Genomic DNA, 24,626 nt, shown 5'->3' with positions numbered 1-24,626 from the left:
CCTACATCCTACATTATTCTGGCATTGTTTTTTGTTGTCCGTGTTTATGTGTAAAAAAAAAAACAACAACAGCAGTGATCAAATGTAACATTCTTTAAGAAAGGTAAAGGTTGACATCAAATCGCCTCCATAGGAAAACCGAATGCTACAAAATATTAAATACCACCTCAGTTTAAAACACCACTGCTGCAAAATATTAAATATCACCTCAGTTTAAAACACCACTGCTGCAAAATATTAAATATCACCTCAGTTTAAAACACCACTGCTACAAAATACTTAATATCACCTCAGTTTAAAACACCACTGCTGCAAAATATTAAATATCACCTCAGTTTAAAACACCACTGCTACAAAATACTTAATATCACCTCAGTTTAAAACACCAATGCTATAAAATATTTAATATCACCTCAGTTTAAAACACCACTGCTACAAAATATTTAATATCACCTCAGTTTAAAACACCACTGCTACAAAATATTTAATATCACCTCAGTTTAAAACACCAATGCTACAAAATATTTAATATCACCTCAGTTTAAAACACCACTGCTACAAAATATTTAATATCACCTCAGTTTAAAACACCACTGCTACAAAATATTTAATATCACCTCAGTTTAAAACACCACTGCTGCAAAATATTAAATATCACCTCAGTTTAAAACACCAATGCTACAAAATATTTAATATCACCTCAGTTTAAAACACCAATGCTACAAAACATTAAATATCACCTTAGTTTAAAACACTAATGCTACAAAACATTAAATATCACCTTAGTTTAAAACACTAATGCTACAAAACATTAAATATCACCTTAGTTTAAAACACCAATGCTACAAAACATTTAATATCACCTTAGTTTAAAACACCAATGCTACAAAACATTAAATATCACCTTAGTTTAAAACACCAATGCTACAAAATATTTAATATCACCTTAGTTTAAAACACCAATGCTACAAAATATTAAATATCACCTCAGTTAAAAAAAAAGGAACTTACAGCCCATAATAACTTGAATACATTCAATCATACATTTGAGGATACTTTTTTTTTTTTCTTTTTAAGATTTTTAATTTCTCTTTACAGAGAGACAAATCTGAGTATCGTCAGCATAAACATAAAAAACAACAGCATAAAAAACATGAACGTGATGGTTGGGTATAGGGCCTACTTTAGTGATTCAAGCCCAGGAGCACAGGTTCATTGTTTAAGGGCCCATATCCTACATTTATCTAGTGCTCCATTTTTGGGGGGGGGCGGGGGTTTATGAGCTAAACCGATCTCCCTTCCCTCCACACTCACTTAAAAAGGGTTCTTCAAGGGTTCTTTAGTAAAGCCAATACCTGTATGTAGAACCCCAACACCTCCAAGAACCCATCTGATCAGTCCCTCTAGTTACACATTAAATAACCCATTTTAAGTGCTATATAGAACCCTGTAAATGTCCAAATGTTTGGGACACCCTTTCTAATGAATGCATTCAGCTGCTGACACTGCTGCCTAATGCCAGACGTGAGCTAGAGGGGTATATAGCCCCCCCCCCCCCCCCCCCGCAGCATTAAGCTGTGAAGCAGTGAAACCTTCACTGGAAATCCAGTATGACCACAACATTCATGTCCATGGTGAGTGCAAACTGGGTAAACTGGGAATGGTCTGCATTTCTATCCCCCGACGCTGCAGAAATAAAATCCACATCAGAAAGTAGACGTGCCGCTGCATCTTCAGCCAGGCTGTTAAGCTGTTAAGTGAACAGCGGCTCCAGAAGCACTCCCAGAGGACGGCTTTCATTGTCAGCATTAAAACGTGTTAAATATCAGCCATTCCTTTCTCCTTCTTTTCCTCCAAATGCCTCCAACCCGGCAGCTGGGCTACGATTCAGAGCGCAAGCTGATGAGGATCAAACAAACACACTTGATATAAAACAGGAGGAGTTCAGGAGGAGTTCAGGAGGAGTGCAGGAGGAGTGCAGGAGGTACGGTAGTGGCTCGGAGTACTGATCAAACAAGGGGAATTAACACTGATTTGCGTCTCCAACCTTCCCATAGTTATACACTCCTCAATTCTACACTATTCTTCTGGATGCATTTCAGATATATGAGAGGCCTATGGAACCACTGCCAGGTGAAGTGATCAGATCCTCCAGATCTTCTCTTTTAGTTGTTTCACAAAGAAAAACAAAAATCTTTGGTGTTGCTCCACCACACCAGCTAACAGACGCCTGTGTCGGCCAGCATCGCTTATAAGTGATGAGGGGAGAGAGCGCCATCTACCCACCCGGAGAGAGCACAGCCGATTGTGCTCATTCCGACTCCGGCTGCTGATGGCAAAGCTGCATTTCTCAGGATGTAAACTCATGACCCCCCGGGCTTTAGCGTACCTGTTCAAAAAAGTAACTTACATAATCCAAATGACTGTAATCAGATTACTCTCAGGTACTTTTGGATTACTTGTCTTTTAAAAGCCACATATTTAAAAAATGACGGACAAATATCGTAGTGTATAGAGCGTATACAACCTCATTATCCTCATGAAACAAACCCCCTAAGTGATGAGAGGCCTATAGAACCACTGCCAGGTGAAGTGATCAGATCCTCCAGATCTTCTCTTTTAGTTTCACGAAGAAAAACGAAAATCTGTGGTGATGCTGTTTTTAGCCACTACACTCCAAAACGCTGAAACACTGAAACCTTTAAGAGCAAACTAAAAACCTGTTTATTCAGTCTGGCTTTTATGTAGTGTTATAAACTTATAAACTTTCTCTTAGTCTTAATATCCAATCTTATATACTTTGATTTGTATTTAATTGTCAGGTCCCGGGGGCGGTCTCGAGTCGCGGCCCGCAGGCTCCCCTGAGGACTTTAGTTTTGTGTTTGCGTTCATGTCTTGATTCACGGACTTGGTTCATGTTGTTTTACGTCATGTGTGTTCAGTTCAGAGTCATGATTCTTGTTCACGTGTTTTGATTCATGTTCAGTGTTTGATTCTTGTTTAGTTGATGCGTTTTACCTGAGGCTGGGGTATTTAAGGGGCTATCACTAGCCACTCGACGCCGAGAATTAAACTAAACTAAACCAAGTGCTTTGGAGTTCACGTTCACGGTCCAAGAAACCTCCAGGTCGTCAGAGAGGCTACCTCTCTATTCTGGATCACGTTAGTATTACCGTTCATGGGCGAGCCTCGTTACCAGGTCTGTCCTACTTTTGCCGTTTGGGTTCTGCAGCTGATCTCTCAGCTCTCGTTTCCACGTCTCGTAGTTTCCCTAGCGCCTGACTAGTGCAGCCTTAGTGTCCCCGTACTTCACCAGGCACTGCCTGTTGGTTTTTGTTATAGTTTCTCATCCCGTTCCTCCCCTCAGTGTTAGCCTAGCTCCCGGAGTCCCACCAGCCTCAGGTGTGCGTTTGGTTTTGCCCATTTGTGTTGTCACGGGTGTTTGGTTTTTCCTTTGGCCCTGTACTTGCTCGAACCATCCCTGCGAGTGTTCACCCCTCTGTGTCTAAACTAGCCCATCATGACATTAATCAGTTTTTAATTTTTTATTATTATTATTATTATTATACTATTTTATTCATTTTATTAATTTATTTGATTATTTCTACTATTTTAAAATTTAGTTTGATTTTGTTTTATTATTTAACCTTTATCATCTTAATTATTTACCTTTTATTTTTATACTAAATATTTAATTGTATTATTATTTTTCATCATTTTATAAATTTGTGAAGCACCTTGAATTTCAATTTTATTTGTCTGAAAGGTGCTATATCAATAAAAAGTTTGATTGATTGATTGATATACATTGATGATCTGGCTCCAGTGACTGGGGATGGATCTATTAGGCAGCAAGTGAAGAAGGTGATAAAGGGGTTAAAGCAAGAAAAATGGCCAAACGTAAGAATCTGAGCCACTTTGACCAGAACCTTACTATGAGGTTCTAGACAATGGCTGGGTCAGAACATCTCCAGAACATCAGCAAGTAGGTCTTGTGGGGTGTTCCCGGTATGCAGTCTCTGGTCAGCACCCACCAAAACCGGCACCCTTTAGACTCTCCCTGACGCTCATCGATGCCCCACCTCACAACTGTAGGACTGAAAGGATCTGTTGCCAGTCTTAGACTTGGTGCCGGACACCAGACCCCGAGGCTGAGGTGCCTGGGCACGTTCGGGAGGGTGAGCTCTTCTGCACGTTACTAACCTGAGCGGCTGTAGGACTCGTGACAAGTATGCGTGATTTCGGCCGCTAGGTCCAGGTAGTGCTGCCTCTTCTCCGGGGCACCGTCGTCCGCCCCGACGCCCACCATTCCGCCCGAGAAGCAGGCCAGGTGACCCATCTTGTGGTCCAGGACGCCTCCTCTCCATTCAGCCACGTAGGTCAGTCCTCCTGGAGACTTCTGCACCAAATTAGTCTCGATGGCCTGGAAGACAGAAACACAGGTGTGTTATACATCACAGACGGGTGGAGGAGAATAGGCGAATATAGGCTGTTGTCTAATGGTGTTTTCATTAAAGCGACAGTTCAGAAACACAGTGAAGTTTGCTTCTTCAGTTTGGCACTGAAATGTCAGTTTTTACATAATGCTGCTTTAATGCAGTGGTCATTTGGACAGGTTTGGGAAGGTTACTTTAAAACTTAATCGATTACAGTTCGATTACCTCTTTAATAATTTGTCAATATTTTCATAGCTCCCCCTAGAGCTAGCAATGCTCCCGAAACACTAGGAGGGTAAGGACTTAACACACGTCTCCTCAGATACATACAAAGCCAGCCATCGCCTCTTACCCAACCATTGGTGCTCCACCACACCAGCTAACAGACGTCTGGGGTGACCAGCATCGCTTATAAGTGATGAGGGGAGAGAGCGCCATCTACCCACCTGGAGAGAGCACGGCCGATTGTGCTCACTCCGACTCTTTACTGATGGCAAAGCTGCATTTCTTGGGATGTAAACTCATGACCCCCCCGGGCTTTAGCTTACCTGTTCAAAAAAGTACTGTAATCGGATTACTTTCAGGTACTTTTGGATTACTTTTAAAAGCCACGTATATAAAAAACAACTTAGGAATATCGTAGCGTATAGAGTCCACACCAACAACCTCATTATCCTCATGAAACAAACTCCCTAAGTGATGAGGGGAGAGAGCGCCATCTACCCACCTGGAGAGAGCACGGCCGATTGTGCCCCCTCCGACTCCGGCTGTTGATGGCCAAACGGCACAGAGCAATGACCCCCGGGCCTTAGCTCTGTGTGTGCATTTGCACATCTGTTTGCAGCAATGGGGGCAACGTAACGTAGGTGAATACATTCATTAGAAGAGCTTAAATGCATTGCCTGAGGCCTGAAAAGCCCTCAGAAGGGTGTCCTCAGAAGAAAAGCCTTCAAGTAAGCTCTTCTGCGAGCATTTGTCAACACTGGATCTTCATAGCTACTTCATAGCAACTGTTCCACCTGCAGAAACCTGCATGGCCGATGTAGACAAGGCGCTCCCGACGCCTGATTACGCAAGCAGGAAAGCCCCCAGTTGGAGAAACGTCCCCCAGGAGAACAGCCAGGTAAGCGGACTGTCTGACTGCAAACACACCCGCCTCACGAGTTTCCGTCGCCATCTCCATTCACGGCTTCTCCAGCATAAACTCTTAAATCTACTGTCTATGCACATATTAAATGGGAACAACATGCGCACATCGCTCCGGGTGCATGCGCTGATGTATGAGATGATTTATGCGCAGAATAACGCGAGGAGCTGCTGCCTGGAGGACTGGAGTCAAGCCTCATTGAGATTCCATTGGGCTTCCGTAGCGGGAGACTTATGAAGCCGCCGAAAAACAACAACAGCAAAGAGAGGAGCGAAGGCGTTGGGGTGGGGGAGAGAACTATACATTTTAGGGCTGTTTTCTCTTATATTTGCTGCATCTTCCAAAAATCTCTCTCTCTCCCCTCTGTTGGAGTTGATGTATTCAGCCTTTCTTCTGGGAGGCGAAAAACACAGCAGAGCGCCGCCGAGGATCAATAGCAAGTGACTCATCGTTTTTCTTTTGTCCGTTTCTTCTTTCTGTCTTGGCGCTTGCTTTTCCTTTCACTCTAAAAGACGCCACATGCAGAGCTTCGCTCGGTGTCACTCCGGTAAATACGGCGTAATCAAAGAGGGATCCGCGGCGTCAAGCCTGTGAAACAAAGGAAACGGCAAGGAGACGCAAACTAGGCCTGCACAAGGTGGAGAAGGTGCCAGTAATGCCGTTGTTCATCTGAGGTCATAAAGAGATGACCTTTGGTGATGTTCATCCATCAGCCATAACATTAGAACCACCTGCTGAATATGCTGGACTCCACAAGACCTCTCAAGACTAGCAGCAGATCCTTCTATCAGGCCCTCTGTAAGTAGTGAGGTGAGCATCAATGAGCCTTGGGAGCCCATGACCCTGACTTTATACTGATTCTGAATTCTGATTGGCTAAGACCAATTATTAATTCTAATTCTAGAATTCCAAAAATAATAATAATAACAACAATAATAATCAAATGTTAGAACAATTAACACATTCCTAACAAAACATGAATTATTATAGTAGTAATAATAATAATAAGAAGAACAATAATAGTAATAATATATATTTTATTAATACTATTATTACTATATGCATTTGATTCTATTTTTTATATTAATATAATGTATTATTCATATAATATATGATTTATTATATTATTCTGTTAGTAGTAGTAATAGTAGCAGTAGTGGTAGTAGTAGAATTGTTTGGTTAGATGTTTTTTGTTATTCAGTTAGCAAGTTGTTAACTTTATTAATGATTATTATGGTTATTATTATTATTATTATTATCATCATATGTTGTGTTAAAATGTTATTAATGAAAATACTTTCATTAATATTTATTATTATTAGTAGTATTACTATTATTATTAATAATAACAATAATAATGTTGCTATGTATTTATTTATGCAATTATTATTTATGCATAAATGTTGTTTATATGATTTTTTATTTATGATAAAAAATTATCTTTTATGATACAAATGATGTCTATTTGTAATAATAAATATACACATTATATATGTATTATTATTATAATAATACTAATATTTAAAAAGAATAATATTTTTCTTTAATAATCATTATCTTATATAATTTGTATATAATAAATGGAAATTATATCTATTTGTATATAAAATATGTAAAACTAATATGAATAACACATAGGTCTGATTTTTCATTAATTTGCCAGTAATTTTGTGTAGTGCAGTTTCAGAGCTTTTGGGAAACAATTAATGAAAGATCTTAAGAGCTAGTTAAAGAAGCACCGAGCTTCATTCAGCTTTTGTTGAACTCACCCCTGGCTGGTCTGCACACTGCCACCTTCTTCAGTGTCAGTCCTGCAAATAGCACGAGCCGTCTGTCTGCAGACTGAGCTGAGAGGAACTGTAACACTGGTCAACATAATCAAAGAGTTCCCCGCTGACGCTTAAAATGGAGTCCTGCATGACTTTAATTAAAATCTCAACAGACCCCTGTGCCTCTGGGGCAAACATGAAGGAAAGACGACAGTCTAATTAACGAACATTTCATGCTAATTACAGCGTGAAATAGCAGAAAAGGCTGCGATTCTCTTACTGCGACTTGTTAAGACTTTCAAACACTTCCAGGCACCACAGCAGCAGGTAGAGCAGGAACCAAGTGAGAAGCCCCAAACCCAGCTACACACTATGTCCAAAAGTTTGTGGACATCCCTTGCAATGATTGTATTTAGCTTCTTCTTCAAGTTGTGCAGTCTAGTCAAGCTCACATTTCATTACATCTACACTGAAGGCGTTTAGCAGAAGTTCTTCTCCAGAGCGACTTACAGCAGAGCTTCACTGTCATTCAGAAAATCCCCTTATCTAGTTTATAAAGACTAGAATCCAGAAGATCCTCTAATCTTAGACTCTACTAAATACAGAAGTCAGTCTGGAGACACAGTCCTCCACACACTCTACACTCTGCTCACTGAGTCCTCTCAGAAGAGGAGGATCTTCAGTCTGGGTTTGAGGACAGCGAGCGTTGGACTCTGCTGTTCGGACACTCAGGAGAAGTTCGCTCCACCACTTCGGTGCAGGACAGTAAAAAGTCTGGACGCTCGTCTTCCGTGGATCTTAAAGGATGGCGGGTCGAGCCGAGCCGTACTTGAAGCTGGAAGGGCTCTTGGTGCAGATCGGCTTTTGACCATCGCCATCAAGTACGGAGGGGCTGGCTGGTCCAGTCTTGGCTTTGTAGACCAGAGTCAGGGGTCTGAATCTGACGACCTGGGCAGCAGCTACAGGAAGCCAGTGAAGAGAGAACGCAGCAGAAGGAAGCTGCAGTAGTCAAGTCTTGAAATAGCAAGAGACTGAGCTCCTGGGTGGCCTCTCTAATAGAATAGGACTTTCTGCCAATAGAATAGGACTCTCTGCCAATAGAATAGGACTCTCTGGAGCTAATAAACATGAACCTATTGGCACCATGCTGCCTAATGCCAGGCATGGGCTAGTAGAGGGGTATAAAGCCCCCCAGCAGCAGCATTGAGGAGCTGTGGAGCAGTGGAAGAAAGTCTTCCCTGGACTTCCCTGGATTAATGTTAAACTAGTGAATTACGTCTCGTCTACTGTAGATATGAGTGTCCTACCGCCAGACACTGATGTGAGCTGTTGGCGTGGCGCGTTTCAGTACTGGAGCTGTCCATCTCTACTTCCTTCCTGCTGTTTGTAGATATTATATGTGTGTGTGTGTGTGTGTGTGTGTGTGTTTCCACTCCATGGAAATGCTCCAGTACCTCCAGAGCGCTGTAGTACATGCGCTTTGCCTCCTCATCCGTCTTGTCTGACATCAGGTAGGATTTAATCAGGTACTCATAGAAGCTGTCCCCCAATCCGCCCAGAGAAACGTGATCTGAAGAACAAAGAACATCAGAAATCAGAACCACAGTTCAGCTCAACATACAACACAGTCGAATCCATAACATGGATTGAGGTTATATAGGTTATATACACACGTATATTCTCACTGTCAAGCAAAACCTCAGGAAATGTCAACTTTACAGCAGGAGGAAAGTAAGGGGTTTTCCATCTTCAGGTTTCAGGTTTTTGACAATATATGTATATATATGTAATGAATACAGCATGTATTTATATACATATAATATGTATATATACATATGGGCCATATTGCATATTACATGCAGAAACTGTATATATATATATATATACTTGCTCAGCATGTTCGGAAAATGCACCGTTACTGGGTTAATAAGGAGTGTATAGAGGCGGGGCTTAGCACAGGGTCTGTCACGTCGCCATGGGGTTGCCTAAGACGTTGCCATGGCAACCAGTGGGAGCGCCAACATTCGTAAGGTCGCCACCCATCGCTGCGTTCCTCTCTGCTTCAGCATCAGTTTCAGGGGAGGTACAGACCCAGCAGATCTCATTGATCAACCTCTAGGGGGCGCAGCAGCCAGGTGTACACTCACCTGATTTACTTTGGTGCACATCCACTTTTCCCACATTTTGCACATGGCAGATTCCTGTCGGGGCGTTTTTCCAGACCCAGGTCTGCTTTCTCTGACAGTTCAGTACGTTTGGCCGAGTGTGAAAGCTGTGTTCGAGCCCGGGAGCGGCCCAAAGCACCGATCTCCCAAATCCTCCCTCAAAATCGGTGGTCTGAGGTTCGCTTCAAGCGGATCCTGCTGCAGGTGTGGAAGCTGTCCGCTCCCGGCGCTGCATGTGGGAATGCACCATTGGTTCATTTTGTCATGTGACTGCTTGTGTGCTGGTGTTCCTGCACGGTGAAATGGCCCGACTCAAAAAGGTGCTGCTCTGGGGAAAGGTGAGGAAAAGTGCTAAACGGATGAAGCTCGGTCCGACTGTTTTGGAAAAATGTGCTCAGAAAGGTGGGGTTCCAAATTGCGCAATGGGTCCACGGTTCGAATGGAATTCTTCTGTGTAAAAGAACACCAGTGATAATGAGCTCCTCCCCCAAATGAGCTCAGAACCGGACCTGGGTACGGACTTGTGTATTCGGGACAAGTGTGAAAACACCCTCCTTTCTATATTATATAATATATATATATATATATATATATATATATATATATATATATATATGTATATATATATATATATATATATATATATATATATATATATATATATATATATATGTATATATCTATATCTATATCTATATATATTGTTACAGTCCGGGTTGGCTTTCCTGTGGTCTTCGTGTGGAGCCTGAGTGTGTTGGACTGAGAAGCAGGGTTATACAAGGGACTTGAGGACCTGGGGGAGGGTGGTCCATCTCCCAAAATGTCAAAAACATCATAACTCCACTTACTGTGAGTGGTCAGAGCGGAAAGCATTGCACTCCTACATGTACTGTGTAGGACTATGTATGTGACTTGACATATGTATATATACCTATAGAACATGTGTGTGTAATCCCACACCTGTGTGTGTGTGTGTGTGTGTGTGTGTGTGTGTACAGATGGCTTTTCTGTTCACAAGGCTCACAGGCACAACAGTTTGTCCTGCATATGGAAATGAATTACAGTGGATGTCATGTTAACACACACACACACACACACACACACACACACACACACACACCTAGTCCACACCTGCTTTCCTTATATCTCCTTATCTCTCAGTTGCCATTAGCCAATCACCTACAACAACAATTAGCTTGGTTGAGGTGTAGATTACACCCCCTCCTCCCCCCAACCCCGGCCGGCGTCTCTGAACGCCTCTCCTGTTCTGCAGCTGAACATGAAAGATTCAATTTTCAGAGGTAATGGGATTTATTATCATTTTAATACCCCCAGGCTGTGGCTCCGGTGTGTCCACTGCGCAAGTATCTGATGGGAGACGGTGAAGTCACGGATGCTGGGGGATCTCTCCTCTCTCCTCTACTCATTTAACCCCTTTAACTGTCAGATCTGTATCAGCGAGTCTCCGCCCTCTCAGCATGTTCGCTAAATAACGAGCGTTGATAACGAGCGTTCAGAGGCGGGGCTTAGGGGCGCAGGGTCTGTGGGGAGGGTATATAGCAGTCAATCAGAGGCTTGTTTTTTTTTTGCCATGGCAACCAGTGGAAGCGCCAACATTCGTAAGGTCGCCACCCATCGCTACGTTCCTCTCTGCTACAGCATCAGTTTCAGGGGACGTACAGTACAGACCCAGCAGATCTGAATCTTCGACCTCTAGGGGGCGCAGCAGCCAGGTGTATGTGTTGGTCCTCCCACTTGCCATCCTCAAGGACAGCACTGGGAATGTTATTTAGGAGGAGGAACATGCCTGAAGCCCCTCCTACCTAATCCAACATTCTACTAATTACATCTCTACCTTGTTTACATGTCTACGACAAGTCTACGCCCAACCCTCTACCACCCGTCACCTCCCATTTAACCCTGTCATCTATCATCTCTGGCTCCACCACTTATCAGAGGAGGCATTGGCTTCCTACCACAACGCAGAAGCCGCCTCAGCTTAAGGCTGGAAACTTGCTTAGTTTTGAGAGTTAATTGATAACTTAATATCAATTAATTATTAATAATTATTTTTTTCACATTTTGACATTTGATGATGGATGGACCAATAGAAATGCTCCAAAATGACTTATAATAAATATTTTTACTGTATACTGGAGATACGAGGTTCTTGTCAGACAGTGAAGATATATATATATATTATTATTATTATTTTAAACCACAGAAATGTTCACAACCCCATATTTAGTTTTCCAAGGACAGTTCACACTTCCACCAGAGGGGGCGACAAAGCTTAAAAGACAAAGCCATAGTGTTGTGAACACTATAAGGTAATAGTGAGCAGGTGGGCGGAGCACGGATAGGTTGTTTGCACCTATCAGGACACTGTTCCTGTCCGGACTGATAAAACATCTCACTTACGCTGGACCCAGTTGCCGCTGACCGGGCTGAGGAAGTTAGGATAGAGTCCGTGGGGCTTCTCGATTTTGTCCAGCAGCTTTCGGATGTTCATCACCTAAAGATGACAGAAGGAAATCGTTTTAGGAGCAGACTGTGGTGAGATGACAACCAAAACAAGGCCAAACAACTGATAACAGACACACCCAGTGTTGAGTTTGATACAGTGTTCAATACTGATATGGACAAAAGTATTGGGACACCTCCTCGCTAATTGTTTCTTCCGAAATCAAGGGTGGTATACAGTCTATCCTGCTTTCGTCGTAGTAACTGGCTCTACTGTCCAGGGAAGAAGAAGAGCTTTCTACTAGATTTTTATTGGAGCATTGCTGTGAGAATTTGTCCTGCAATGAAAGTGTCATGTCTTTACTTATATGAGGTCAAAAGGTCGAATGATGATCACCACCGCACCCATCATCCCCAACTCCCCCCAACTCATCCCAAAAGTACTGGATGGAGCTCCATCCAGCGTTGGGAAAGACAGCGAGGCATTGTGGGAAATGTGGTTCCTGTAGTGAATCTGCGTGGCATGTCCTGTAGTTCTGCTGAGTAATATATATATATATATGAATAAAACAGACTTTTCAATACTGTTAATTTAGTGGGACACATGATCTAGTGAATTGGGTCTAATGATGCCGGGATGCCACGGACCCACAGAAATGCTCCATTGACATCCATTTGTTTTTTTCCCAAAAATCGTCACATTTTAATGTGATAAATGTAAATAAATGTAAAATGTAATAAATTAATAAATGTAAATTTAAAGCATGACTGTGTTTCGGTGTAGGACCGCTAGAAGACAGGCCCTGGTGTTTTCCGCATGTCTACTGAATATGAGAGTTGAGTAAGTGTCATAACTGTGGCGCTGGGCTCGTGCTGAATCAGGGATATTGATCACTTGATGACAGCGTAATACATCACCAGGTTACTGAGGCATAAGTAAAGATGTGACACTTTCAGGCTCAGGTCCAAAACTGTTAGCTGTCCACCGATCAGAAAGATACTGTACAGTTATTCAATACAGGAAGACTCCAGTTTCCCATTCCAAATTCATTCAATAGGATCCCAATTCCCAAGAAAATTCCACTTTTAAGCATTTTGGAATTCCATTTTAGAATCTCAGTGAATTATTCAACTTTTTTTCAACTTTGGATTTAGTCTTTTTATAGAATTTCATTTTTACATATTATATTTATTTAGTGCTTACGAAATTCCGAAAAGACAATTCCAAGAACATTCCCTAATCCCAAAAAGTGAATTTCCAAGCCTATTGAACAATCCTAAAATCCACGAAATTAATCCCAACTTCCAAAAGGAAAGAAAACAGTTTTTTTTAAAAGATTTGGGATGGACTTTTATCTGGGAATTTCATCTTGGAATTTTACCTTGGAATTTAATCTTGGAATTTCACCTAGGAAATTTACCTAGGAATTTTACCTAGGAATTTCACCTTGGAATTTTACCTTGGAATTTCATCTTGGAATTTTACCTTGGAATTTCATCTTGGAATTTCATCTTGGAATTTCACCTTGGAATTTTATCTTGGAATTTCACCTTGGAATTTCATCTTGGAATTTCAATTAGGAATTTTTCCTTGGAATTTTACCTTGGAATTTCATCTTGGAATTTCATCTTGGAATTTCATCTTGGAAATTCACCTAGGAATTTCACCTTGGAATTTTACCTACGAATTTCAATTAGGATTTTTTCCTTGGAATTTCGCCTTGGAATTTCACCATGGAATTTCAGCTTGATTATTCAGATCCTTTATCTTTTTTGTTTTTGATATGAATTTAATTATAATGGAATTCCAAAAAGGTACTGAAAATTCAAAAATAAAAAAATCCAAATCCCAAATCACAAAACTTCCACCCCCCAAAAAATCTAAATTCCAATCAGAAGGAACAGATTCTTAGAGTTGGGAAAGGTCTTTTATTGGAATCTCACAGCCGCCTCCTCTGACCTTCTCTGTGTAGATGGGTTTTCCAGAGAGTTCCGACAGGTGAACGAACTCCAGGTGCAGCGTTCCGAACTCCGCGAGGATGCTGCTGCCGGCGGAGGCCCAGCCCCAGCTCCAACTCGTGCCACTGCAACAGAGGGCACAGCGGGCAACGTGAGTAACCCTCGCCCACGCCATGCCGCCATGGCAACCGCGGCAGCCCACCACCAAGCAGGTACTGAGCAGAGCGGCCAGTCGGAGCCATGGCAACAAGATACAGAACCACAGAGAGAAAAAAAGCCTCAGACACAAAAGCTGGACTGGAGCTGGATTAGATCTACTGAGGGAGGCTCTGTCGGCTCACTTACAGGAGATCGGACCGACAGTACATCACCGTTCCCCAGTCTGGAATCAGGGTTTTAATGATGGAAAACCAGTCCTGCTGTGAGTGTGTGTGTGTGTGTGTGTGTGTGTGTGTGTGTGTGTGTGTGTGTAAATAAGGATAGAGCCGACTTTGAGAGAGAGACGCCTCCAGCAGCTTCAGCAGGTCAACACCCGCCACATCCTCACCCACTGCATATACAGCTCTCACAGCCCTCACAGCTCTCACAGCTCTCTCAGCCCTCGCAACGCTCTCTCTACCTCTCACTCTCTCTCTCTACCTCTCACTCTCTCTCTCTACCTCTCACTCTCACTCTCTACCTCTCACTCTCTCTCTCTACCTCTCACTCTCTCTCTCTACCTCTCACTCTCACTCTCTCCACCTCTCACTCTCTCTCTCTACCTCTCACTCTCACTCTCTACCTCTCACTCTCTCTCTCTACCTCTCACTCTCTCTCTCTACCTCTCACTCTCTCTCTACCTCTCACTCTCTCTCTACCTCTCTCTACCTCTCACTCTCTCTACCTCTCACTCTCTCTCGCTCTCTCTCTACCTCTCACACTCTCTCTACCTCTCACTCTCTCTACCTCTCACTCTCTCTCTACCTCTCACTCTCTCTCGCTCTCTCTCTACCTCTCGCTCTCTCTCGCGCTCTCTCTACCTCTCACTCTCTCTCGCTCTACTTTTAGCTCTCACTCTCTCTAACTCTCACTCGCTCTCTTCCTCTCACTCGCTCTCTCTACCTCTCACTCGCTCACTTTCTCTCTCTACCTCTCACTCGCTCACGCTCTCTCTCTACCTCTCACTCTCTCTTCATCTCACTCTCTCACTCGCTCTCTCTCTCTACCTCTCTCTCCCTCGCTCGCTCTCTCTACCTCTCACTCGCTCACTCGCTCTCTCACTCGCTCTCTCTAGCTCTCACTCGCTCTCTCTACCTCTCACTCACTCTCTCTACCTCTCACTCTCTTATACTCCCTTTCACTCTCTCTCTCGCTCTCTCTTACACTCTCTTTTTTTCTCTCTGTACATCTTACTCAAATATCAATTCTAATGTTATATATAGTTAATTACAGGTAGACACTCTCACTGACCACTGACTTTCTGTTTATTTGGGTTTATTCTAATGTTATATAGAGTTAATTACAGGTAGACACTCTCACTGACCACTGACTTTGTTTATTTGGGTTTATTCTAATGTTATATAGAGTTAATTACAGGTAGATACTCTCACTGACCACTGACTTTATGTTTATTTGGGTTTATTCTAATGTTATATAGAGTTAGTTACAGGTAGACACTCTCACTGACCTGACTTTATGTTTATTGGGGTTTATTCTGTTATATAGAGTTAATTACAGGTAGACACTCTCACTGACCACTGACTTTATGTGTATTTGGGTTTATTCTAATGTTATATAGAGTTAATTACAGGTAGATACTCTCACTGACCACTGACTTTATGTTTATTTGGGTTTATTCTAATGTTATATATAGTTAATTACAGGTAGACACTCTCACTGACCACTGACTATGTTTATTTGGGTTTATTCTAATGTTATATAGAGTTAGTTACAGGTAGACACTCTCACTGACCACTGACTTTATGTTTATTGGGGTTTATTCTGTTATATAGAGTTAATTACAGGTAGACACTCTCACTGACCACTGACTTTATGTGTATTTGGGTTTATTCTAATGTTATATAGAGTTAATTACAGGTAGATACTCTCACTGACCACTGACTTTATGTTTATTTGGGTTTATTCTAATGTTATATAGAGTTAGTTACAGGTAGACACTCTCACTGACCTGACTTTATGTTTATTGGGGTTTATTCTGTTATATAGAGTTAATTACAGGTAGACACTCTCACTGACCACTGACTTTATGTGTATTTGGGTTTATTCTAATGTTATATAGAGTTAATTACAGGTAGATACTCTCACTGACCACTGACTTTATGTTTATTTGGGTTTATTCTAATGTTATATAGAGTTAATTACAGGTAGATACTCTCACTGACCACTGACTTTATGTTTATTTGGGTTTATTCTAATGTTATATAGAGTTAATTACAGGTAGAGACTCTCACTGACCACTGACTTTATGTTTATTTGGGTTTATTCTAATGTTATATAGAGTTAGTTACAGGTAGACACTCTCACTGACCTGACTTTATGTTTATTGGGGTTTATTCTGTTATATAGAGTTAATTACAGGTAGACACTCTCACTGACCACTGACTTTATGTGTATTTGGGTTTATTCTAATGTTATATAGAGTTAATTACAGGTAGATACTCTCACTGACCACTGACTTTATGTTTATTTGGGTTTATTCTAATGTTATATAGAGTTAATTACAGGTAGATACTCTCACTGACCACTGACTTTATGTTTATTTGGGTTTATTCTAATGTTATATAGAGTTAATTACAGGTAGAGACTCTCACTGACCACTGACTTTATGTTTATTTGGGTTTATTCTAATGTTATATAGAGTTAATTACAGGTAGATACTCTCACTGACCACTGACTTTATGTTTATTTGGGTTTATTCTAATGTTATATAGAGTTAATTACAGGTAGACACTCTCACTGACCACTGACTATGTTTATTTGGGTTTATTCTAATGTTATATAGAGTTAGTTACAGGTAGACACTCTCACTGACCTGACTTTATGTTTATTGGGGTTTATTCTGTTATATAGAGTTAATTACAGGTAGACACTCTCACTGACCACTGACTTTATGTGTATTTGGGTTTATTCTAATGTTATATAGAGTTAATTACAGGTAGATACTCTCACTGACCACTGACTTTATGTTTATTTGGGTTTATTCTAATGTTATATATAGTTAATTACAGGTAGACACTCTCACTGACCACTGACTATGTTTATTTGGGTTTATTCTAATGTTATATAGAGTTAGTTACAGGTAGACACTCTCACTGACCACTGACTTTATGTTTATTGGGGTTTATTCTGTTATATAGAGTTAATTACAGGTAGACACTCTCACTGACCACTGACTTTATGTGTATTTGGGTTTATTCTAATGTTATATAGAGTTAATTACAGGTAGATACTCTCACTGACCACTGACTTTATGTTTATTTGGGTTTATTCTAATGTTATATAGAGTTAGTTACAGGTAGACACTCTCACTGACCTGACTTTATGTTTATTGGGGTTTATTCTGTTATATAGAGTTAATTACAGGTAGACACTCTCACTGACCACTGACTTTATGTGTATTTGGGTTTATTCTAATGTTATATAGAGTTAATTACAGGTAGATACTCTCACTGACCACTGACTTTATGTTTATTTGGGTTTATTCTAATGTTATATAGAGTTAATTACAGGTAGATACTCTCACTGACCACTGACTTTATGTTTATTTGGGTTTATTCTAATGTTATATAGAGTTAGTTACAGGTAGACACTCTCACTGACCTGACTTTATGTTTACTGGGGTTTATTCTGTTATATAGAGTTAATTACAGGTAGACACTCTCACTGACCACTGACTTTATGTGTATTTGGGTTTATTCTAATGTTATATAGAGTTAATTACAGGTAGATACTCTCACTGACCACTGACTTTATGTTTATTTGGGTTTATTCTAATGTTATATAGAGTTAATTACAGGTAGATACTCTCACTGACCACTGACTTTATGTTTATTTGGGTTTATTCTAATGTTATATAGAGTTAATTACAGGTAGAGACTCTCACTGACCACTGACTTTATGTTTATTTGGGTTTATTCTAATGTTATATAGAGTTAATTACAGGTAGACAGAGTAACTGCTGAGACACAGTTTTAGGCCGTTTCTGAGACTGAGAGTTTTGTACAGTGTATTTCTGGCCCTCTATGTGAACTCACGCCAGTGGCCGATCTCTCCCTGTCCATCTGTATCCGAGGCAGTTATGGATATAGCTTAATTAAGTCTGCCTGCAGCTGGCTGATGGAGCTGGAGAGCTAATTGGAAGCAGGTGTGAGGTAGCGGGGCCAAAAAACACTGAAATAAAAAGTGCTTTTCTAACTATAAAACACTCATCATATCAATAATCACTGCTGTGTCATATACAGTAATAGCTCATGCAGCACAGGTTCATACTAATAAAGCAGAAACCAACAAGTATGTTTAGGTTTACACATAATAAAATAAACTTAAACAAAAAAAAATAATAATCCTGTAATTATCTTTCATTACTCATTTCACTACAAATTAATGTTAAACACTGATATTCCTTATATAAACATAATGTTATGATAATAATGTTATTAGAACTTCATACTGGCTATTAATGTTATTATAACTTTCATACTGGATATTAATGATATTAGAGATATTAGAGATATTAATGTTATTAGAGCTTCATATTAGATATTAATGTTGTTAGAGCTTCATACACAATATTAATGCTATTAGAGCTTCATACTGGATATTAATGCTATTAGAACTTCATACTGGATATTAATGCTATTAGAGCTTCATACTGGATATTAATGTTATTAGAGCTTCATACTGGATATTAATGTTGTTAGAGCTTCATACTGGATATTAATGCTATTAGAGCTTCATACACAATATTAATGTTATTAGAGCTTCATACTGGATATTAATGCTATTAGAGCTTCATACTGGATATTAATGTTATTAGAGCTTCATACTGGATATTAATGTTATTAGAGCTTCATACACAATATTAATGTTATTAGAGCTTCATACACAATATTAATTGTATTAGTTATAAATGTTATTTTGAGAACAGCGGATGTAGTGTATGTTTTAGGTGTGTGTGTAAGTTAGCGTAGAGCTGATCCTCACCTGCCAAGGTTAATGACTCCGCGGGGGATGCCGGTGGGGGTGCTGAATGCAGGCAGCAGCTTCTCACCCAACTCCAACACCTTCTGCTTAAACACCTGGGAGACATCAGAGAAAGACAAGAGTGTTAAAACACACACACACACACACACACACACACAGAATACTCCATTTTTTTCAATCTTTGCCTGTCACAGCTGCGGCACCCAGTCAATTATCACCATCAATTATCACTGACACCTTTATCTGCACAGAAAAGCCACAGTTTAACAGCAGCCACGTTTCTAACAGGACAACATCACTGTGATACTGCCATCAGCCCAGCACCAGCCTTTTCTCTGTCCTGCTGAAGTAGACTGCTGTGAGTGAATAGCTAGTATTCATATGGCATCATAATGTACTGTAAAGTTTCATACTGTAAAGTAATATTTACTGTATTGTAAAGTATGTTGTATACTAATACACTACTGTATTGTAAAGATTCATACTGTACTGAAACATATACTGTTTTGTAAAGTATCATGTATACTAACATGCTACTGTATTGTAAAGCAATATACTGTAAAGTAATATGTACTGTATTGTAAAGTATGGTGTAGACTAACATGCTAATGTATTGTAAAGCATCATACTGTAAAGTAATATTTACTGTATTGTTAAGTATGGTGTATACTAACATGCTACTGTATTGTAAAGTTTCACACTGCATTGAAACATACTGTATTGTAAAATATCATATATACTAACATGTTACTGTATTGTAAAGTTTCTAACTATTAAAACATACTGTATTGGAAAGTTTCATATTGTAAAGTCAAATTTATTTTATTGTAAAATAAGTTGTCTACTAAAACGCTAGTGTATTGTAAAGTTTCATATTGTACTGAAACATATACTGTATTGTGAAGTATCATGCATTCTAACATGCTACTATATTGTAAAGTATCATACTGTTTTGTAAAGTATCATGTTGTATACTAACATGCTACTGTACTGTAAGGTTTCATACTGTAAAGTAATATTTATTGTATTGCAAAGTATGTTACATAATAACATGCTACTATATTGTAAAATTTCATACTGTATTGAAACATACTGTATTGTAGGATACCCTGTATTGTAACATGCTACTGTACTGTAAAGTATCATACTGTGTTGAAACATATACTGTATTGTATTGTGAAGTGTATAGTAACATACTATATTGTGAATTAACAAACTGTTAAAGTTTCACTGTATTGCAACATATACTGTACTGTGCAGTACCATACTGCAGCATACTGTATTATCTACAATACATATGATACTAAATTGTGAAATAGCACACTTTATCATAAAGTATCATTGTATTGTAACATCACATGGCACTGTAAAGTTTTATACTGTATTGAAACATACTGTACTATACCCACCCCCACAAAAAATGTATACTATAGGGTAATGTATCATATTGTATTGTAACATTTTGTACTATACTGTAAAGTATGAACGGTATTAACATCTTAGTGTATTGTAAAGTATATACTGTATCAAAATGTACTGTATTGTAAAGTATAATACTGAATTGTAATATATGATACTGCAGAATAGTTTCATAATGTACTGTAAAGTATATTTTAGCATACTATATTGTGAAAATATACTGAATTGTTTCACTGTACTGTAACATATCACATTGTACTGTAAAATATTAGGTTGTATACTAACATGCTACTGTATTGTAAAATATGTTAAGTATCATCGTATTGTAACATCATGTGGTACTGTAAAGTATTCTACTCTATTGAAACACACTGTACTATACCCGACCCCACACAAATGTTATTGGGTACACTACAGGGCAAAGTATCGTATAGTACTGTAACAAATTACACTACACTGTAAAGTACAAACTGTATTGTAAAGTTTTATACATTACTAAAACATATTGTACTGTATTGTAAGTATCAAGCTGCGTGTATTGTACTGTAAAATGCAGTATTGTATTGTATAATGTATTGTAAAGTTTCATACATTACTGAACCATATTGTACTTTAAAATGCTATATTGTATTGTATATTGTATTGTAAAGTTTCATACATTACTAAAACATATTGTACTGTATTGTACTGTAAAATGTGATATTGTATTGTAAACTGTATTGTAGTAAGTGTGTAAACCCATGTTATGAGCTGCTATTAAACCAATCTGAATGGATCTAGATCTACTGTGCCATTTTAAGCCCGAAATATAGTGACATATAGAACAATACTGTAAATATTGAGGCATATTAGGCACATTTCCAAGCATTAAAGAATTCCTGTAATACTGTATTAGTATTGTACGTTGAATTTGTGTCTGTGTAAAACTACTACACTCAGTTTTCCCTCACACTCACACACACACTCTCCTGTTTGCTGCCTTAATGTGTATCTCTACGCATCTCTCTCTACACACACACACACACACACACACACACACAAAGATGCCCCCCCGCACACACCCTTAACCTCTCCCTGTGCACAAAATTGTAGACCATTAGCAGTGGTGACAAAGAGCATTTCCAGCCTTTTGCTCTTAATGACTCCCCCTGATTCTGTACAAATAAAGCTAATTACAAGGGCCATAAACTCAGACCCAGTACCACCACTCCAGCACTGCACTGGGGTTAAGAGAACGGTTCAGCAAGAAAGTCGCATTTACAAACGGAAATAAAACAAGTGTCACAGTTAAAACAGCTCTGTAGGCCCTGCTTATAGATGGCAGTGAGTCACACTGAGGCAGAAACCACATAAGCAAGTCTATTAGAGACTACTGACCACCTCCACAAGGTCAGAGGAGTGTGTGGGATGACTTATATGACAATATGCTAATTGTTTGGCCACTGGCTTGCTAGCAATATTAGTCTTGTAGGCCCAGTGTTAAACAAATGCTACGCCCAGATGTATCCATATATATATATATATATTATTTTTTTTATTTTATTTTTATTAATGATTTTGGATCACACGATTTTGCATCGGCCCTTACTGAGCCCGTACGTATTCTCCCCCATCGCACCAACCAAACAACCAACCAACGCACCTGGAGGGAAGTGCGGTATACCCGGCTCCGATGCATCGGCCAGCAGACGCCAGCACCGCCCTGGAGCGATGTAGGGATAAAGAGCGCCATCTACCCACCCTGGAGAGAGCGAGGCCAACTGTGCTGTCTCCAGGAGGGCCACGGCTGCATCCCAAATTGCACACTACACCCTATGTAGTGCACTAGGCAAGTCAGGAAGTTACGGCTTCTAAACCTAAACAGATGGAGCCGTATTTACTTTTATTCATATGTGGAAATCTGAAATGTGCTGCTGTCTGCGTGTAGACGCTGTACTTTCATGACCTCTATAGTTCACTATATAGGGAGAAAGGAGGTATTTGAGATTCAGCCAGGAATAAGCATGCATTGGGATGCTAGTGTTTTCATAAAGTTCCACCTTGCTGGAAATGAGCTCCACCTTGGAGAGGCCAAAACACAGCCAAAGCCGTCCATGTACATGTGGACAGGGCCTAAAAAAAGCCCAGCTTCAGACACCAAACATCACTGGGAGTAAGTGGGGAAATCTGAGTACATCTATAGAGGGTATACACTGTCACTTCGGCCACACGCCCACTGAGTGGAAAAAAGGCTGGCTGAGTGGCAGCGTTAGCGTTCAGGGGTAAAGAGCTGCTGTGCAACTGACTGTACAAACAGATCCTGCAGAAAAGCAGAGAAACGTCTGGAATCCAGACACTGAAACGAGTGAGAGTTCACTGAGTGGTAAAGCCATGCTCTGAAAACTGGTGGGGAAAAACAGCAGGCCCACTGTAGCTGTGAATTTAGCAACATGCTAAGTTCAAGTAGGAGGGAAAGCAAGCAAACCTGGATGAGCCAGTCTACTGAACCAGCCTGAAAACAGTGGAGACCCCTCCTAAGAGTGTTCCCTCGACTAATGCGTATTGGTGTTAACTTTCTTGACAGGCGTATTCTTGACCCTTTCTTGACCCCCTCCGAATGCGGTTTGAGTGATCCGATCGTAATCCGATCACAATGAGGCCTGGGAGCGGTTACACCTGGCCTTGCATGTGGACAAGAGTAATCCAAAGCCGGTTCGATTGTCTCCATCTTGCCCTTGTGTTTCCCTTCCTGGTCTGTTTATGTGCATTCCTTGTCTCCGCCTTAGCCCCGCCTTGTCGTCAGTGCTCCCACCTGTGCCTCCTCTGTAGCCCTGCTCTCTTGCAAGTCTCAGGTCTGTTTGGATGAGTACTTCCTTTTGTGCAAGTGTTTCATGTCGGTTCTCATGGCTGTTTGTTTCTACTTTAGTTTGGTTCTCTGGTCATGTCTGTTTTTGTATCTAATTTTGAATCATATTTGGATGTGGATCCGCCTCCAAGCCTCCACAACCGTGACAATGATCACCAAAAGCGTCTGTAATGCAAAGATTAAACAGGCTCTTGGAGTAAATACTCAAATTCATGAAAATGAAAAAAGCCATTTAAAAAAGGCCCAAAAAAATCAACTCTGGCCAATCAGAGAGTCGGAGTGGAGAAGGCCGGCGAGGGAAGTGGCGAGGGGAAGTGCTGCTCCAGCTGCTAAATAAATGATGGAATCAATACCGAGGGTCCGCTTTGGGTCCACTGGAGGACGTAATCCTAGTTTTTCAGTTTTCAGCTTTTATTTGTTGAAGGGTTTGCTGACCATTTACTCTCTCTCAGTCAGCCGGAAGCGTGGCCCTGCCGGGGGGTGGGCGGTGGGTTTTTGGGCACGGGGCGTGAACTTTGTGTCTAATACAAAAAACAGAAGCGTTTTCCAGGCCTACAGCCATTATATCAATCAAATACACCTGCAGGTACTAACTAACACACACACACACACACACACACACACACACAGGTGTTGTTTAGCATCCTTGTGCTCATTAAGCTACTGAAGTGCAGCAAGGTCCCCTTTCAAAGGCAGATTACCCATAAAGCTTTGCATGTTTCATTGGAACTATATCATTGGGAGAGTAATTCCCGCTAACTGCCCGTCTCGCCCCACACCGCCAGTTTACTGCTCACACACAATGAAGCAGTGAGGTCGTAACGGAGGTGCAGTCGGACGGGACAGGGAGAGAGAGGGTCAGACCTCACACACTCACCCTCGCAGGTCAGCGCTACACAGCACTAACCCAACACTAATCACCAATGTATGATTTACTCACAGTGTGTGGTTTGTTCAAAGGAAAGCAAGGCTAAACATCCACCAATCGGAGAACGGCATGGCTGACAATACACCAATAGGAGAAGAGCAAGGCTGAAAAATTCCCAAAAGGAAACCATGGATACAAATATACTAATAATAAGAGAACAGCAAGTCTGAAAGTCCACCAATAGCAGAAAGACAATGCTATAAATCCACCAATAGGAAAGCAGCACGGCTACAAATCCACCAATAAGAGAATGGCAAAGCTACAAATCGACCAATAGAAAAATGGCATGGCTA

The 24,626-nt window shown here is 40.5% G+C and overlaps 1 protein-coding gene across 2 annotated transcripts in view; it reads right to left on the bottom strand.

Moving 5' to 3' along the window:
- The window catches only part of LOC140568588 (mannosyl-oligosaccharide 1,2-alpha-mannosidase IA), a 287,633-nt gene that overhangs the window by 7,656 nt on the left and 255,351 nt on the right, over nt 1–24,626 (bottom strand). The window contains exons 5-9 of one of the 2 annotated variants that reach the window (XM_072692473.1): nt 19,142–19,236; nt 13,941–14,064; nt 11,939–12,032; nt 8,807–8,922; nt 4,204–4,423 (exon numbers count right to left, since the gene is read on the bottom strand). In XM_072692473.1, the coding sequence (XP_072548574.1) occupies nt 4,204–4,423; nt 8,807–8,922; nt 11,939–12,032; nt 13,941–14,064; nt 19,142–19,236 (649 nt within the window). Of the gene's footprint in view, nt 1–4,203; nt 4,424–8,806; nt 8,923–11,938; nt 12,033–13,940; nt 14,069–19,141; nt 19,237–24,626 lie in introns of both variants that reach the window. The other variant, XM_072692472.1, reaches the window with a different exon arrangement.

This window comes from Salminus brasiliensis, chromosome 1 (assembly GCF_030463535.1).
Source record: "Salminus brasiliensis chromosome 1, fSalBra1.hap2, whole genome shotgun sequence".
Classification (NCBI taxonomy): Eukaryota; Metazoa; Chordata; class Actinopteri; order Characiformes; family Bryconidae; genus Salminus; species Salminus brasiliensis.
Note: the sequence above shows the minus strand (reverse complement) of the source record. Positions and strands in the feature narration are given on the sequence as shown.